Source organism: Rhinopithecus bieti, unplaced genomic scaffold, assembly GCF_001698545.2.
Source record: "Rhinopithecus bieti isolate Rb0 unplaced genomic scaffold, ASM169854v2 scaffold_3062, whole genome shotgun sequence".
Taxonomy (NCBI): Eukaryota; Metazoa; Chordata; class Mammalia; order Primates; family Cercopithecidae; genus Rhinopithecus; species Rhinopithecus bieti.
Genome location: NW_016804432.1, coordinates 2,218,899 through 2,238,487, shown reverse-complemented (window position 1 = coordinate 2,238,487; position 19,589 = coordinate 2,218,899). Strand labels below are relative to the sequence as shown.

General features: G+C 39.3%; 1 protein-coding gene across 1 annotated transcript in view; it reads right to left on the bottom strand.

The window, feature by feature from the left end:
* LOC108527098 (titin) overlaps positions 1–19,589 on the bottom strand; it is a 284,505-nt gene that overhangs the window by 56,557 nt on the left and 208,359 nt on the right. Inside the window, 22 exon segments of the mRNA XM_017868255.1 lie at positions 419–724; positions 826–1,128; positions 1,217–1,513; positions 1,876–2,163; positions 2,526–2,825; positions 3,198–3,500; positions 3,593–3,892; positions 3,996–4,271; positions 9,279–9,581; positions 9,893–10,192; positions 10,291–10,575; positions 10,674–10,994; positions 11,324–14,295; positions 14,388–14,676; positions 14,762–15,061; positions 15,163–15,444; positions 15,559–15,867; positions 15,957–16,259; positions 16,352–16,651; positions 16,748–17,029; positions 17,130–17,432; positions 18,285–18,587. Of these exon segments, the coding sequence (XP_017723744.1) occupies positions 419–724; positions 826–1,128; positions 1,217–1,513; positions 1,876–2,163; positions 2,526–2,825; positions 3,198–3,500; positions 3,593–3,892; positions 3,996–4,271; positions 9,279–9,581; positions 9,893–10,192; positions 10,291–10,575; positions 10,674–10,994; positions 11,324–14,295; positions 14,388–14,676; positions 14,762–15,061; positions 15,163–15,444; positions 15,559–15,867; positions 15,957–16,259; positions 16,352–16,651; positions 16,748–17,029; positions 17,130–17,432; positions 18,285–18,587 (9,225 nt within the window).

Here is a 19,589-nt window from a genome sequence, read left to right as displayed (position 1 = left end):
GTTCACGCCATTCTCCTGCCTCAGCCTCCCGAGTAGCTGGGACTACAGGCACCCGCCACCTCGCCCGGCTAGTTTTATGTATTTTTTTTTAGTAGAGACGGGGTTTCACCGTGTTAGCCAGGATGGTCTCGATCTCCTGACCTTGTGATCCGCCCGCCTTGGCCTCCCAAAGTGCTGGGATTACAGGCTTGAGCCACCGCGCCCGGCCGAAAAGCTTTTCAAAACCACAAATCATTTGCATTTGATTTGCCTGTTCTACAATACCGTAAAGTACCCATCCAGCTCTCCTAAAAAGTACTCCTGGAGTTACCAAGTCTACACCTTGTAAATAGATTAATCTACTTAAGGGAGTTCTATTCTCCCTCTTAGAATATGATTAATAAGAAAAGCCTTAGGTATTCCCCCTAGTAATACTTACTTAAGATGTCCTTGGGATAGTGTTTATCTGGCACATCACTGGGGTCACTGTATCCAATCTTATTCACGGCGTACACACGAAATTGATACTGTGTGTCTTCCATCAGGCCAGTAACCTCAAAGCGGGTTTTCTGTAGATTCTGTGGTAAGTTGCACCTCACCCAGTTATCGGAGTCAGCCCGTTTTACTTCAACGAGATAACCAATGATAGGGCTGCCGCCGTCATAGGCTGGCTTGCCCCAGGATAGACTCACGGAGCTACGAGTTGTGTCATATACTTTAGGGAAAGCCGGTGGGCCAGGAGGATCTGAGAAGAAATAAAGATAGGAAATTTTCATTTAAACCTCCTTCCTGGGTGTTTCATGCTGCTTTTAACACAGGATATGGATCTCGTTCAAGAACACTTACACTGAGGGTCCCGAGCATAAGCGGCCTTGGATGCGTCACTGGGTTTGCCTGGTCCAGCTTTATTTATAGCTGTAACACGGAACTCATATTCGGTACCTTCTTGAAGACCTGTTGCTTTTAATGTTCTTTCTATAATAGGTTTTCTGTTGACCTTAGTCCAGTTAACAGCCTGGGTTTCCCGCTTTTCAAGCAAATAGCCGGTGATGGGTGAGCCGCCATCATCTGCTGGTGGCTTCCAGCTGACTGTCATGTGATCTTTGGTTATGTTGCTAATAACAGGAGGATCACAGCGTCCTGGTGGGTCTGCAGAAATTGATTGAAAAGTTAATTTCCCAGACTAAAAGGTAATATTTAAAAAGTAAAATGAAAAACCACCAGGACATGTTCCTACCGTATGGGTTTTTGGCAATTGCTGGTTCAGTGAAGACTGGATCGCCTACTCCATATTTATTTTCAGCACAAATACGGAACTGATACTCATGGCCCTCTATAAGTTTCTCCACGCTGCAGCTGGTGATAGGCACAGTTGCAGAGACTTGAGCCCAGTTGGGCCTGCTTGTTTCACGTTTGTCAACAATATAGTTGGTGATTTCTGAGCCTCCATCTTCAAGAGGCGGTTCCCAAGAAAGCATTGCACGATCTGAATACATTTTGTTGATTTTAACAGATGCTGGAGGACCCGGTTTATCTGAAAGAATAAGGAAGAAGAGTGAAGTCTTTCACTAAAATATGTGGAATGGGGAATTGAATATAGAGTAGAGGTCTGGAGACCAGGACTGCAGTCTTTCTATTGTCAATTTCCTATATGACCTAGGAGATTAGTTAATTTTTTAGAATCTTAGTTTCTTCATTTGTAAAATTGAGTAATTGAAACGTGATTTTTCTAATGCTCTTTTAAACTCTAAAACATGGTTCTGTCATAAGAATAATTCTGTGCATAGGAAATATACGTTAGAATATGTATGTCTTCTCCCACATTATTTTGTAAATCCTATTTACGTCCCATTAACCAAAGTAAAATATGGGATTCTAATGAAGTTTATTAGTTACCTAACACCTTAAGCTTAATGGTGGCTGACTTAGAACCACTTGAATTTTCAGCGGTAATGGTATAGTCTCCCGAGTCCTTCCGGTTCACGCTGAATAGCTCCAAGGTGCACAGATTCCGCTGCATTGCCATCTTTATGCCTTCTGCTGGTTTTAGCAGTGTTCCATCTTTCTTCCAAGAAACCGTTGGCATTGGTTTACCAAAAACAGTAGCATCCAAGCAGACATTAGTTCCAGCTTTCACAGTAAGCAATGATTTCATAGCCACACTTAGGTCTATCCTGGGAGGGACTGGAAAGAAATAAGATAAAGGACTTAATATATGCAAAGCTATATTATGTAATCCTTATTAATAATAGTGGGAAATTCATATGCTGCCTCTTTCAAGAATGGAATTTTTATGTTATTTCATTTTGCATATTTTTAATAGACAAATAATAACTGCGTTATTGAATAACTATTGAAATTATATTGTTGCCACAGTTGTGTATCCTGCTTTTATTATGATTCTCCATAATCATAATGTTTGTGTCTATATATAAAATATTTTATTTTTCCTCTTTTCCTTAGGTGTATACTTAGTTGTTTATTAGGAAAAATGACCATCATGAATGCTGTTACATCTTTGCCTATAATACTCAGCAGAATCTTACCATTTTCTGCGAGGATAGTCACTGGATCAGAAGGTTCCGAAGGTGGGCTAATGTTTACTGCGGTCCTGGCAATAGCTCTAAATTGATACTGAGCTTTCTCTTCTAGGCCAGTAGCTGTGTACTCTTCCTGGGGAATCTGGTGAGGTGCAGTATTGCACCGTACCCATTTATCACCAGGAAGTTTGCAAGCTTCTACGAAATAACCAATAATTTTACTGCCTCCATCATGCTTTGGACGTGCCCAGATCAGAGATACAGTACTCTTGGTGACATCAATAACTTCAGGTTTCCCAGGAGGATCTAAAACAAAAAGAGGTACACTCACCATTTATCTTACTAGCAGAAGTTTAAACTTCCATATTTCACATTATCATCCCCGCTGCTAAGTAACAAGCTCAACAGGATGACAATTATCCCATTTTAATAACTGTCCAACTAGTATGCACTTTTGAGTCCTTGCTGTATGCTTTAAAGGAAATTATATGTCCTTTTCTTTTTTTAATATGTCATCTTCATTGTAAGAGATAGAACATATTCTTGAACGGGAGTTGTAATCTTCAGATCTCTACTACTGTCTATGTCTTGGAGTCCAAATCTTAGACTCTGAGATTTAAATATGCCTCCATAATACTAAAACAACAACAACAACAATAAAAAAACCCCAAAACTTACCAACTGGCATTCTTGCAGTTACATATTCTGTGGGTTTGCTGGGTGGGCTGGATCCAGCTTTGTTTAAGGCATAGATTCTGAATGAATACTCAAGACCTTCTACAAGGCCAGCACAAGGATATTCAGTTGACCGGACAGGAGCATCATTGGCTTTCACCCACAGCAAACTGTTTCTTTCCTTGCGTTCAATCAGATAACCAGTAATGGGGCTCCCTCCATCACTGTCTGGTCTGTCCCATGCAACAAAAATACAGTCCTTGTTGACTTTGGTGACTCGTGCATTCTTTGGTTCACTAGGAACACCTGGAGATGAAGACAAGGAAAATGTCAGTTTTTACATTCAGTAACAAACTAGAAAGAAAACATAACTTTTTTTCCCCTTCACAAAAACATACCAAATGGGAACTCCGCAACCATCTTTGGAGATGTGAGAGGCTCTGAGATGCCAAATCGGTTTTCAGCACGGACCCGGAAGATGTACTCCTGGCCTGGGATCAGCTTTCCAACCCTGCAGGAAGTTTTTGTGACTGAAGCTAGAGCCGTGACCCAGTCCCCTCGGCTTACATCACACTTTTCCACTATGTAATTGGTGATGTTACTGCCTCCGTCCTCCAGAGGGATGTGCCACGACAGGGAGCAAGCATCGGCGTCTATATCAGAAATGTCAAATGGAGGCTGAGGGGGGCCAGGGGCATCTGCATGAACCAAGAGGAAAGAAATGTAAGAACAAGGATGTGATGGGTAAAAATGTTTCAGAGTTTCATATTTAGATGGCTGTTTGTCTAATACTTAACTCACCCATGACTACAACTTTGATTTTCTGAGTGTCTGTCCCAGAACTGTTCTCTGCTGTGAGGCTGTAGTAACCACTGTCTTTTCTAGTCACATCTTTTATGATCAGAATTGAAGAGCTGTCTGCTTTATGCACTGCCAGGTGGCTGGATGTGACAACTTCATCTTCTCCTTTTTTCCATTTACAGGTGGGATGAGGCTTTCCATACACGTGGGCTTCAATTCGGAGTTTTTTCCCAGCTTTGATAGTAATTTGCTCTGGCATAAGGATCTTTGGTGGCACTGAAAGTAAAATGAAAAGATATTAATTTTGGGAAGGTGGTTAAGTTTCTTCTGGTGGAGAACTATACTGGTTCAAATTAATGCTTGTATTACCGCCAATTTTTTTTTTTTTACTTTAAGTTCTGGGATACATGTGCAGAATGTGCAGGCTTGTTACATAGGTATACACGTGCCATGGTGATTTGCTGCACCCATCAACCCATCATCTGCATTAGGTATTTCTCCTAATGCTATCCCTCCTCTAGCCCCCCATCCCCCTGACAGGTCCCAGTGTGTGATGCTCCCCTCCCTGTGTCCATGCGTTTTCATTGTTCAACTCCCACTTATGAATGAGAACATATGGTGTTTGGTTTTCTGTTCTTGTGTTAGTTTGCTGAGAATGATAGTTTCCGGCTTCATCCATGTCCCTGAAAAGGACATGAACTCATCCTTTTTTATGGCTGTGTAGTATTCTGTGGTGTATATGTGCCACATTTTCTTTATGTAGTCTATCACTGATGGGCATTTGGGTTGGTTCCAAGTCTTTGCTGTTGTGAACAGTGCCACAATAAACATACATGTGCATGTGTCTTTATAGTAGAATTATTTATAATCCTTTGGATATATACACAGTAATGGGATTNTATCAAAGTTCTAATTGGTTTCTGGATTTTCTAGAAACCTACAGTGACTTTTTCTTAACTTTGCCCACATAGTTACAGGATAAGTTATGGACATATAATTATACTAAAATGTGGATAATGTATAAGTCAGTTAAAAGAATTAATGCATATTCCATTAGATAAGAAGCTATTAGATGAATAGCAGCAAAGTGGGTGTTGGCATTCTTACACTTCTCTACTTAAATCTCAGAAAATTGAAATCATCAAAAGATAGAGCAGTTTGGCTGTCAATACTACATTATTACTCATGTCCTGACCAACTCTTATTTGTGCAATGTTCATTTTATTATAATGACAACTAAAGAAAGGTATTGCATTAGCACTTTCTTGATCAGATCCTATTAAGGGTATTTTGAAGTAAATCCCTTCAAATTGTTTGAATGTAAAAACGAGTCATTTTGATTATGTAGATGACATCTTCGTCATTTGAAAAGTATCAAAACAAAAATTTCTAGACTTTAAACTAAAATACACCCTTTTCTTCAATTCCAGTAAAGATGCAACACAATATGACATTAATTTTTGATGTACACAAAATTTTCACCATGTTTTATATAAAAACACATCACAATCTGATATATTGGCTATTTTACTTGTAAATAATTCATTTATGGATAAAAGCTCTTAGATTAGAATTTTAAAGTACTTTAACAGTTGAGTGATTGTATGTATACAGGCACACCTAGCTTTATTGTGTTTCACTTTACTACACTTCACAGATATCACACTTTTTAAAAATGAAGGTTTGTGGTAACCTTGCATGGAGCAAGTCTATTGGGACTATTTTTCAAATGTCATGTACCCACTTCATGTCTCTATGTCACATTTCGGTAGGTCTAGAAATATTTCAAATGTTTCATTATTATTACATCTGTTATGAAGATCTGTACTCAATGATCTTTAATGTTCCTATCATAATGTTACCCCCAGCCATACTCATGTAAGTTGACAAACTTAATCAATAAATATTACGTGTCTGACTGTTCCACTCACCGCCCATTCCCCAATCTCTCTCCCTCTACTCAGACCTATCTACTCCCTGAAAAACAACAATGTTGAAATTAGGGCAGTTAGTAACCCTACAACGGCCTCTAAGTGTTCAAGTGAAAGGAAGAATCTCACATCTTTCACTTTAAATAAAAAACTAGAAACTATTATGCTTACAGAGGCAGGCATGTCAAAATTCAAAACAGGCCAAAAACTAGACTTCTTGTGCCAAACAGTTAGCCAAGCAGTGAATGCAAAGGAAAAGTTCTTGAAGGAAATAAAAAGCACTAGAGCAGTGAACACACTAATGATAAGAAAGCGAAACAGCCTTATTGCTGATATGGAGAAAGTTGTAGTACTCTGTATAGAAAATCAGACAAGTCACAACATTACTTAATCCAAAGCCTAATCCAGACCAAGGCCCTACTTTTCTTCAATTCTATGAAGGCTAAGGGAGGTGGGAAATCTGCAGAAGAAAAGTTGGAAACTAGCAGAGGTTGGTTCACTAGGTTAAAGAAAGAAACTGTCTCCATAACGTAAAAGTGCAAGGTGAAGCAGCAAGTGCTGATGTGGAAGTTGCTGCAAGTTCCTCAGAATATCTAATTAAGATCATTGATGGAGATGGCTACTTTAAACAATGGATTTTCAATGCAGATGAAACAGTCCTATATTGGAAGAAAATGTCATCTGGGATGTTCTTAGCTAGAGAAGCCAATGCCTGGCTCCAAAGTTTCAAAGGATAGGTTGACCCTCTTTTTAAAGACTAATACAGCTGGTGACTTTAAGTTGAAGGCAATGTTTGTTTATCATTTCAAAAATTCTAGAACCATTAGGAATTATGCTAAATCTACTCTGCTTGTGCTTTATAAATGGACCAACAAGGCCTTTTTGACAGTACATGTGTTTACAGGAGGGTTTACTGAACATCTTAACCCTGCTGAGAACTACTCCTCAAGAAAAAAAAAAAATTCCTTTTAAAATATTACTGCTAATTGACAATGAACCTAGTTACCTAAGAACCATGACTGAAATGTACTAAGAGATTAATATTGTTTTAGTACCTGTTAACACAACAATAATTACGCAGTCCATGGATTAAAGAGTAATTTTGACTTCCATGTCTGATTATTTAAGAAAGACAAGGTTATAGCTGCTACACATGGTGTTACCTCTGATGGATCTGGACAAAGTTAATTGAAAACCCTCTGAAAAGGACTCACTATTCTATATGCCAATCAGAACATTCATGACTCATGGGAGGAGAGGTCAAAAGAAGTAAACTGGAAATCTTCTGGAAAGGATTTGCTATTTTAGATGCCAATCAGAACATCTGTGACTCATGGGAGGAGGTCAAAATATCAACATTAATAGGAATTTGGAAGAAGTTGATTCCAACTTTCATGGATGACTTGGAGGTATTCGACACTTCTGTGGAGGAAGTAACTGCAGATATGGCAGAAATACAAAATAACTAGAATTAGAAGTGGAGCCTAAAGATGTGATCGAATTGTTGCAACCTCATGATCAAACTTGTAGAGATGAGGAGTTACCTATAGATGAGGAAAATGGTTCATTAAGATGGACTCTACTAGTGAAGATGCTGTGAACACTATTGAAGTAACTACAAAGCATTTTGAATCTTATATAAACTGAGTTGGTTCAGACTCAGACCTTAAAAGGATTGAATTCGATATTAAAAGAAGTTCTACTGTAGGTAAAATGCTATCAAACAGCATTGCATACTACAGAGAAGTCTTTTGTGAAAGAAAGAGTCAATCAATGTGGCCAACTTCATTGTTTCTTGTTTCAAGAAATTGTCAACATTCAGTAACCATCATTCTGGCAAATCAGCAGTCATCAACAGAAAGGCAAATCCCTCTACTAGAAAAAAAAGTTTATGACTAGTTAAAGGCTCAGATGATCATTACCACTTTTTATTTATCAAGAAAGTATTTTTAAATGAAGATATATACTTTTTTTAGACAAAATTATATTCCTCACTTATACTAAAATATAACATAAATACAACTTCTATATACACTGGGAGACCAAAAAATTTGTGTGATTCACTTTACTGTAATATTTGCTATATTGCAAAGATCTGGAAACAAACACATAAAACCTCCATTGTACATCTCTATATATGAAATTTTAAAGGACAAATTATAGAGCTTATTGTTTTCAACAATGAATAACATGCTTGGGTTAACAATGACTATAATTTGCACTGTATTAGAGTTTAACCAATTTTTTTCAAATCTCGAGTCTTTCTATTAGTTTCTTAATTTCAATTTTTTATTTTCATTTTTTTAGTTATACCTTAAGTTCTGGAATACATGTGCAGAACCAGCAGGTTTGTTACATAGGAATACACGTGCCATGGTGGTTTGCTGCATCCATCAACCCATCATCTACATTAGGTATTTCTCCTAATGTAATCCCTCCCCCAGCACACCACCCCAAGACAGGGCCCGGTGTGCAATGTTCCCCTCCGTGTCCACATGGTCTCATTGTTCATTTCCAACTATGAGTGAGAACACGCAGTGTTTGGTTTTCTGTTCCTGTGTTAGATTGCTGAGAATGATGGTTTCCTGCTTCATCCATGTCCCTATAAAGCACATGAACTCATCCTTTTTTATGGCTGTGTAGTATTCTGTGGTGTATATGTGCCACATTTTCTTTATGTAGTCTATCACTGATGGGCATTTGGGTTGGTTCCAAGTCTTTGCTGTTGTGAACAGTGCCACAATAAACATACATGTGCATGTGTCTTTATAGTAGAATTATTTATAATCCTTTGGATATATACACAGTAATGGGATTGCTGGGTCAAATGGTATTTCTGGTTCTAGATCCTTGAGGAATCGCCACACTGTCTTCCATAATGGTTGAACTAATTTACACTCCCACCAACAGTGTAAAAGCGTTCCTATTTCTCCACATCCTCTCCAGCACCTATTGTTTCCTGACTTTTTAATGATCGCCATTCTAACTGGCATGAGATGATATCTCATTGTGGTTTTGATTTGCATTTCTCTAACGATCAGTGATGATGAGCTTTTTTTTTTATATGTTTGTTGTACAGCCAACATTTTTAAAAACATAGAATAGGGTAGAAAACATAAGAGTGCACATGATAATGAATGGGTATTGTTTCAGGAAATGTTTTTTAGTTATCTATGTGTTTGCATAAGTTTATTTACTGTGTGTTGTTGGCCCACCCACGTGTTTGAAAGCCACTGTTCTCTGTTGTTTTTCAAGTATTTATAGAGCTAGATTCCTCAGGGAGAAATGTCTACATATAAAAGAAATTCTAATAAACTTAGCACATGACATAAATGAAGCAACGACTACTTACACAGTTGTTCTTTGGCTTCATACACTCCTTCAGCTTCTCTTGGCAAACTGACTCCAACAGCATTTCTGGCCGCTACTCTAAATTTGTATTTCTTTCCTTCCTTTAGGCCAGTGACAACAAGGCTGAGATCTTTCACCACTGAGTACTCTGTCCAGCGATCTGCAGGCTGCTCTTCTTCTCTGTAACTAATGATGTAGCCATCGATTTTAGCACCTCCATCACGCAGGGGAGGTAACCAGGCTAAGGTGGCACTGTTCTTTGTCATTTCAGTCACTTCTAATTTCCTTGGGGGATCCGGCTCACCTAGAAGAAAAACATGATGTATAAAATTACCTAGGTAACCTAATCAAATCCTCTTTGTTAATGTACATAAGAGTTTTAGTATGTCATTTGCTCTAATGCACATAGAACCTGTAGTTCAGTACATTAAAAGTAAAACATGTAAGATGAGACAGATCAAAAAAGTGTTTCATGAGTGAGATAGATATTTATTACACTATTTGGGTCTCTACAAATGAAATCTCTTTCAGAAGTGGATTAAAACAGTATTAGTATCCTGACCTTGCTGAAATAGGAGGCTGGAGTTAAAAGGAGGAAGAAAGCATAATACTTACTTAGAGGATCTGATGCAAGCACTGGTTTTGGGACATCTGTTGGGACGCCAGGGCCATATTCGTTGACAGCAGTTACTCTGAAGTAATACTCATTCCCAGGGACAAGATTGGTTACTTGGAAGCTTGTTTTCTTAACCTCTGGGGTAACGGTCGACCATGTCTTTCTGTCTGCCTCACGTTTCTCCACAATATAATGTGTCACTTGGCTCCCACCGTCGTTTTCAGGAGGGGCCCAGGACACATGGCATGATGTTTTAGTGACATCTGAAACTTTCAAATCAGACACAGGTCCAGGAGTGTCTGTAAAGAGTCATAAAATCAGATATACACATCTCCTCAGCATCCCTATTAACAAATTCATTTTTGAAGTGGGAGGGAGAAGCATTTTAGTAACCCACCTAATACTCTGACATTTACGAATACAGCCTTTTCTCCTGCTGGGTTCACAAGTGTTAAGGAATATTTTCCTGAGTCATCACGGGTAGAATTGGGGATGACAAGGAAGGCCATAGTGTCAACCAGATCAACTTGTCCTTTTCTGACCACATTATCAATGCCCACTTTTCGCCAAGTGACTTTAGGGGCTGGTCGTCCTCTCACTATAGCAAAGAGACGAATAGGGCATCCTGCTCTCACTGTGACCAGTTTTCTCATGCTGGCATCCAAATCAATCTCCGGAGGTTCTGCAAATGACATTAAGGTCATTAATTGATATTTCAGAATGTGGGGAAATCATAAGAAATTAAGTGTGAATGAATCACATGCTAAAGGAAGGACTTACCTAGTATTTCTTTAGGTTTGATAGCTTCCTTTAGCTCTGCAGGGCGCCCAATACCAACTTGGTTTTGGGCACACACCCTGAACTCATATTCCTGGTTTTCATCCAAGCTAGTAACAGTGAATTCCTTGCGTACAAGCTGTGCTGCAGCATTACACCGTTTCCAGCCTTCATCAGGAGATGCATCTGCTATTTTTGGTCTCATTTCCACAACATATCCAATGATCGGTGCACCGCCATCATAGACTGGTTTTCCCCACGCAAGAGTTATGGAATGTTTGGTTGTATCAACCACTCTGAAATTGGTTGGTGGACCAGGTGGCTCTGAAAATAAAATATAAGAATAGATATACATATGTTTAACTACTAATAGTGATACTTCAATGTGTAATTTTATATAGCGTAGTCTCAGTTAATCAAATATAGGTCGTCCAATTTTTCAATTACAGTCCTCTTTATTTTCCTTCATAAAATGAGAATCTACTATTGTTTGTACCTTTTAGGTATTTTGGTAAAAGGTCTATTTGGAAAAATATTTGCTAAATACAGTTTTTATGTTATGGATTTAGATGTTACATTAACTTATTTATCAAATACTTCTGTGCTTGAGATTAAGAGTTGATGTAATATCAGAAAAAACAAGGACATCCTACCTATGGGGTCTTTTGCCACCACGGGTCTTGAAGGCAAGCTTGGTTCTCCAATTCCAATTTCATTTTCTGCCTTGACACGGAACTGATATTCATGGTCTGGGAGGAGATTCTGTACTTTCATACGTCTCTCAGGGATTGCACTCTTGTTAACAGGGACCCATCGTGTTGAATGCTTTTCCTTTTTCTCCAAAAAGTATCCTGTTATAGACTTTCCACCATCATATTCAGGTGGATTCCAAACCACAGTCATCTCTTCTTTGCTTACTTTAGTGACTTCTGGGGGATCAGGGCGTCCAGGTTTATTATACTTGGTTTTGGCTATGACTGGTTTACTTTCTGTTGGAGGCCCTGTGCCTATTTTATTTTCTGCACGGACTCTGAAAATATATTCATTTCCTTCTATGAGACGTGTTACTGTAGTACCAGGTGTCAAGACAGTAGCAGAATAGGTAGACCAAACCATTCGCTTTGTCTCACATTTTTCTAGAATATAATTTTGGATTTCACAGCCGCCATCATCTTCTGGTGGATCCCAGCGAACAGTACACCTATCACTGGACACATCAGCAATTTTCAGATTTCTCACAGGACCAGGCTTATCTAAAACATTGACAGTGGCATAGGCCACAAAACTGCCAGCTGTGTTAGTTGCTGTAACTACATATTTACCCCCATCACTTCGCTTTGCTTTAGTAAGAGAAAATTTAGATGAATCAGCACTGGTATCAATCTTGACCCTTGGTGATCTTGTAAGGTCTGTAGCATCTTTGTCCTTGGTCCATGAAACTTCTGGGAATGGTTTGCCTCTAACCCCTGCCTCAAGCCTAATGGTGTCCCCTGCTTTGACAGTTAGGACCCCACTTAATTTCAGATCAAGTACTGGTTTTTGTAAGTCTTCTTTAACAACAACTTCCTCTGTCTTCACCCAGTCACTTTCCCCACCTTCATTCTTCGTTTGCACTCTGAACTCATAAATCTGGTTTTCAACACATCTGTCAACCATGTAGTGAGTTTCTTTAATGCTTCCTTTATGCACTCTTTCCCAGTCATCGGAGCCCTTCAGCCTTCTCTCAACATGATATGAGAGATTTGGACTGCCACCATCATAATCAGGCCTCCGCCACTTTAGGTAGACAAATGTCTTTCCTTTATCTGCAATGTGAAGGTTTTCAGGCTCACCTGGTCTGTCAATAGGGTTAATAGCCAGAATGGGAGTTTTTGTTTCGATGGTTGGCCCAACACCTACTTTATTCTCTGCACAAACTCGGAAATAGTATTCATTGTTGGCTAAAAGGTTGGCCTTGATTAATCGTTTAGTGACATCTGATGCAACAATTGACCAGCCTTTCTGGTTTGGTTTGCGATATTCTACTATGAAGTTTGTTATTTCTGAGCCGCCATTATCTAGTGGGTTTTCCCAAGAAATTGTACAGTTCTCTTTGGTTACATTGGTAACCTTCAAATTCTGGCAAGGCCCAGGTCTGTCAAGGACGTTAACAATGGCTGAACCTTGGGCATGTCCACTGCTGTTCTTAGCTGAGATGATATACTTGCCATGATCAGCTCTAACAGCTTCTTTAATTTGTAACTCAACACGAGGTAGATCCTGAATAATGTCCACCCTCTTTTCTCGGACCAATACTTTGCCTTCCTTAGTCCAAGTTATGTCTGGTGCAGGTCTGCCTTTGACTCGAGCTAGAATGCGGATAGTTTGGCCTACTCTCACGGTAATAACATCACGACAAGTAACATCAAGTTCTACTTCTGGAGGATGAAGGATATCTTTTGCAATCACAGATTCTGCTAGTTCTCTTGGCTCACCCTCTCCTACAATATTAGCTGCCTTTATACGGAATCTGTACTCATTTCCTTCAATTAGTCCAGGTACTCTAAAGGCACATTGCCTAATGAGTTCATCTTTATTAATCCTGTTCCATTGTGCTGTGCCAGGTTTCTGACATTCCACTACATATCCTAGAATGGGGCTACCACCATCACTGAGAGGCTTTGTCCACACCAAATCAGCTGTTTCTCTGCTCTTGTCTTTCAGTTTAGGATTAATAGGTGGTCCAGGTGGTTTGATGGGACGGCAAGCTTTTATTGGATCGGAACTTGGGGATGGATTGCTTAGTCCTGCAAGATTTTCAGCAAAAACCCTAAACTCATATGTATTTCCTTCATAGAGTCCAGTCACTCTGAACTTAAGGTCAGCAATAGGTGTTTTGTTGACCCTCACCCATTTGCCAGTTACTTCTCGACGTTCCACATAGTAGCCAGTTATTGGACTGCCACCATCAGATTTTGGCAGGGTCCAAGACACTGTTGCCGCATTTTCAGTAATGTCAGTAACCACTGGTTTACCAGGAGGAGATGGAGGACTAAATTTATGCTTAGCAACAGTAGGTGTGGAGTCAAGGGGAGGACCAACACCTATCTTATTCTCTGCTTTAACTCGGAAAACATATTCACAGCCCTTCTGCAGATGTGGGATTTTCAGCTTTGTCTTACTGCTTCCCGAAGAGACAACACCCCAAGTGTCTTTCCTTGTATCTTGTTTCTCAACAATATAATTTATCACAGGGCTTCCTCCATCATCCTTAGGTGGCTGCCATGAGATAGTCATGTGTTCAGGAGTAACATCCAGAATATGAATAGGACCTGTTGGTGGCCCAGGAACATCAAGAACAGTAAGATGTACGGCTACTGTTTTGCTACCAGCTGCATTGGAAACTGTGATTTGATATTCTCCAGTGTCTCTCCTTACGCAGTTCTTAATGGTAAGTACTGATGAGAAGTTGTCTGTTTCAACTGTGTAGTGCTCATCGGTTTTAATCTCACTCCCATCGGTTGTCCACTTTGCGGTAGGAACAGGCACACCTCTTATAATAGCAGGGAATCTGACTGTGGTTCCAGCCTTTACCACAAGACCTTCAATTAATTTCACATCTAGCTCCACGGACGGAGGCACTGAAAAGTAAACATGAAAAAATTAGATTTTGATTTTCACCTACATGAATAATTTTAAAAAGAAATAAGATAAAACTGCTAGTCCAAAATTACCTAGTTTTCTTGACATTCTATCGGGATAGTTGTGTCGGGGAGACCAAGACCCACAATATTTTCAGCTTTTACACGGAATCTATAGGTCTTTCCTTGTTGTAGTCCAGTAACCACACAATCTAAGTTTGTCACAGTCTTAAATTTAATCCAGTCCTGGGTGCCTTCTTCTTGATATTCCACCAAATATCCAGTGATTGGAGAACCACCATCACGATCTGGCTTATTCCAGACGAGGGAGACTTCAGTCTTGTCAACATCTACATGGTGCAGGTTCTTGGGTGGCCCTGGGGGATCTTTTCAAAGAAGAAGTTATGATGAAAAAGGAATATTCTTGAAGACAGTCAAACAATAGTTTTGTATTCAGAGAAAGCAACTTACGGAGAGGATCCAGAGCCTTGATTGGTTTTGGTGTTTCAACAAAAGGACCACGTCCATACTGGTTCTCTGCAGCTACTCGGAAGAGGTACTGGTTGCCTTCATTCAGATGTTTAGCCAAGTGACTCTTTTTCTTTGATGTAGCTGAGAGAGATGACCACTGGGCGCTGGCAACATCTCTCCTCTCAACCACGTAATTGGTAATAACAGAACCACCATCATCCAGTGGTTCTTTCCAAGTAAGGTAACAAGAATCTTTCCTAATTTCACTGACTTCCAGATCTCTAGGTGGCCCAGGTTTATCTAAAAAGTGTTAAATAACAGTTTTATAAGTAATTTTATCCAAATAAGAGCTCAAAATTATCAAAATTTATTTTTAATGGCATAAGTATTAAAATTCTTACCTAATACAAGTACTTTTACTGACACAGTTTTTGAACCAGCTGGATTCTCCACTGTTAAAGAATAAATTCCACCATCTTCATGGGCAGCATTACGAATTTCAAGCTTGCTACCAACTGGAGTCACATCAATTCTTGCTTTAGTTGGAGCATCTCTGTCTTCTTTTTTCCAAGTTACTTTTGGGAATGGCACTCCTTTGATGATGGCACTAAGTCTTAGAGTATCACCAACCTTAATGTGTTGTTCTCTTGCCATGTTGGCATCAAGAATCAACTCAGGGGGTTCTAGAAAAGAGAGAACAGAACACTCATATTTGATCCATAATGCAAATTATAATTAAACACATACAATCAGACATCTATTTTCCTTGCAAACACAGGTGAGAGCATTTTACTCACCAAGTCTGTCTTTTACTAGGACTGGCTCTGGAACATGAGCTGGATCTGATTCACCAGCTTCATTGACTGCTAACACTCTGAACTTATAAGTTTGACCGTCCCGAAGACCGGTGACTTTATATTTAGTTTCAGGACATGACTCAGGGGTATGATTGGCTCTTCTCCACTCTTCATCTCCAACTTTCTGGTACTCAACAATATAACCCAGAATCTTGCTCCCACCATCATGACGTGGTGGCTGCCAAGTTAGATCGACTGAATTGCATGTTGTATCTATTGCTTCAGGATTAACAGGTGGACTTGGTTTAGCTAAAAAATAAAAGTAAAAAATGAATTAGCATATAGCTGAAAACAAAGTTAAATAACATGAAAACTGAATAAATCCATTAATACTATACCAATTGGATCTTTAGCAAAGACTGGTTTGGATGGTGGGCTTGGATCTCCAATACCAATTTCATTTTCTGCAGAAACCCGGAATTCATACTGACATCCTTCTAGAAGATCAGGAACCCTAAATTTAGTGTACGGATGAATAGGATCTTTGGTAACTCTAGCCCATCGTTTAGACATAGTTTCTCTCTTTTCCAGGATGTAGTTTGTGATAGGTTTTCCTCCATCATGTGGCTTGTTCCAGGTTACTAATGCAGAGTCTTTGGTAACTTCTGTAACAATTGGCTGATCAGGTGCATCAGGAACCCCTGTAACAAATGTTGGAAAATGTGTTAGAAATTTATTTCTTCCTATTAGTTATATCAAGCATTGAATCACTAAAAAGAGACATAATGCATACTGAAACGATCTTTGGCTTTCATTGAATCAGACACCAGAGGATCACTTATTCCATACAGATTTTCAGCATGTATCCGGAAAATATAATCTTTTCCTTCAAGTAGTTTAGAAACTTTGCATGTTGTTTTAGCACTTGCAGATGTCACTGGCATCCAGACATCTTTACCCAGTTCCTTCTTCTCAATAATATAATTGGTGATTTCACTGCCTCCATCATCTAAAGGAGGCTTCCAAGAGATAACCATGTAATCTTTGGTCACCTCATCAAAAATAACTGGTCCTACTGGTGGACCTGGACGGTCTGCAGAAAAAAAAAAAAATCGTAGCACAAAATGTTATTTCCATTTCTGCTTTTGAAAGAACAGAAGATCTATTCTTTCCACTAAATAAGACTTACCAACAACATTAACTTGACAGAAACCTTTCCTAGAGCCTGTACTATTCTCCACAACCACACAGTATTTGCCGGAATCTGAACGTTTGGCCTTGATCTTCTCTAAAGCAAGTGTTGTTGGTGTGGTCTTTATGTGAGTGCGATCATCTTCCAGCACATCAGCTTCATCTTTGAACCAGGAAACCTTAGGCTTTGGTTTGCCTGAGTAACGGCCAGTGAGGGCAAAAGCTTCACCAACTCGAATCGTGAGCTTATCTCTGAAGTCGAGGTGAAGTGTTGGGGGTGCTAAAATGTACAATTATAAAGGCAAGTCATTTTTACTGATGTCTTATTATGAACTACAAATGTGCAAGTTTCTGAAGTATAAATTGTAGTAGACACATACCCAGCTCATCCTTGCAAGTGATTGGCTTGGTGCAAAATGATGGTTTGCCTTGTCCAACAATGTTGACAGCACTGACACGGTACTCATAGGTATCACCTTCTTTTAAGTCTTTAACAGTGTATTTTCTGCTAAGCAAGTTGTCATTTGTAACTTTGTGGAACTTCTCAGTTCCAATGAGCCGACTTTCTAGGACATAGTTAATAATTTCTGACCCGCCATCATACTTAGGAGGATTCCAAGTCAAAGTTACAGTACTTTTAGTAACTTCTTTGACTTCCAGGTCTTCAGGACGTTCTGGTACAGCTGTGAATATAAGTATAGGAATTGTGGTAGAAAAAAGTGTCACATTAAGAATGTAGTAGGATGTAGTGAATATTCCTTTTCTGAGGATTGTGTTTAAACATTAAACTCTCTGCTCCCATAAATAGCAAAAGAGGTCTCATCCGAAAACAATTAGAGTTAAAAAGGACCAAATACAATAGAATTTCTTCACTTGACAGATGAGGAAATGAGGTTTGCTGAGGAAAAATAATTTAAGAAAGATCTTCAGAGTTGGTAGTTTTAGACGTAGGAAAATAATTCAGTTTCTATTAATGCCATTAAGTGGGAATTTTTAAAAAGTCTGTGAGGTATAGATGGAAGAAATTTGATAAATGGGCCAGGCATAGTAATGCCAGCACTTTCGGAAGCCGAGGCAGGTGGATCACTTGAGGTCAGGAGTTTGAGACCAGCCTGGCCAACATGGCAAAACCGTGTCTCTACTAAAAATGCAAAAATTAGCTGGGCATGGTGGTGCATGTCTGTAATCCCAGCTCCTTGGGAGACTGAGACACAAGAATCACTTGAACCTCGGAGGTGGAGGTTGCAGTGAGCCAAGATCATGACACTACACTCCAGCCTTGGTAACAGAGTAAGACTATGTGTCAAAACAAAACCAAGAAAAAAGAAAGAAATTTGATGAATTATACGTATTTGTAAAATCTCTTTCACAATCACTGTCCAAGTACTACCAACTCAGATACTGAGTAGTTGTGTAATAACTGCTTGTCAAATGAATGAAATGTATGGCATTTATACATATATTTTTTCACCATAGTCTTGTACTAAATGAGTAAATAAGTGATTAAACATAAAATTGCTTTTAATTTTACTTACTTATTGGCTCTCTGATAACAAGTGCCTCTGATGTCTCAACAAATGGACCCATGCCAATACTATTTTCAGCCGCGATTCGGAAAAAGTAGGCTTTTCCTTGAATGAGACCCTGGACAGTAGCATTTTGTCGGGTAACTGTATATGTCACTGGGGTCCATGCTCTGCGGTCAGATTCACGCTTTTCAATGACGTAATTGGTGATTGGAGAGCCTCCATCATCTTCTGGAGAAAACCATGTCAGTTTGCAGGACTCATTGGTTAGGTTGTGAGCTAGGAATGGTGTTCCAACAGGACCCGGAACATCTGGAAATAAGAAGAAAATATTTCAATCTGTTTGCCTTCAATGAAAGATAATGCTCAATATTTGTTTTTTAAAAGGAGACAAAATGTTGTCATGAAGAAAGTAAGGTTTTGTGTCTACTAATTGAGTTAGTTTTTCCTCCTCCTCCTGCTATCTAGTCAAAAAAAAAACAGTCAACCCCCCCCCTTTTTTTTTTTTTTTTTTGAGATGGAATCTCGCTCTGTCACCCAGGCTGGAGTGCAGTGGCGCGATCTCAGCTCACTGCAACCTCCACTTCCTAGGTTCAAGCAATTCTCCTGCCTCAGCCTCACAAGCAGCTGGGACTATAGGCGCATGCCACCATACCTGGCTAATTTTTGCATTTTTAGTAGAGACAGGGTTTCACCATATTGGCCAGGCCGGTCTCGAACTCCTGACTTCAAGTGATCCACCTGCCTCGGCCTCCCAAAGTCAAGGGATTGCAGGTGTGAGTCATAGCATCAAGCCCCACATTTGTTAATGAAGTAGTTTTGCAACAGTTATTGGTTACCATGCTTTTAATAGAGGCTGAAGGGAAAATAAAAATGCTTTTTAAAAGCAATTTGTGAGTTGGACAGGAGGGAGCTGGGAGGCAAACATGCAGAGGGATAGAGGAGGTGGGTAAGAGTGGCATAGTCAGTTTCTATGTCCAGTTTCCTCTCCAGAGGAAAAGGAGGGAGACATGGGTTCTTTCTGGATGATCACTGGATCAACGAGCAGCATAGAAGGCCCCAAATTTCAGAATGACTTTGAGGAGGTTGCAAATAATTAACATGGAAATGTATCAGTTTTCAAATTAGAGTAATAGCCATTAGGCAAAAGAGCTTTAGGTGCTTGAAACTAACCTGAAAGTTTGTGGGATTATTGGTTAATGAAATATTTTTCCTTATGACATTCTTATATTAATTATATTCAACATAGAACTGGCAAATTTCACATAAAAACTGTGACTGGAGTATTGTTGTGCCTAGAGACATGCTTAGAAA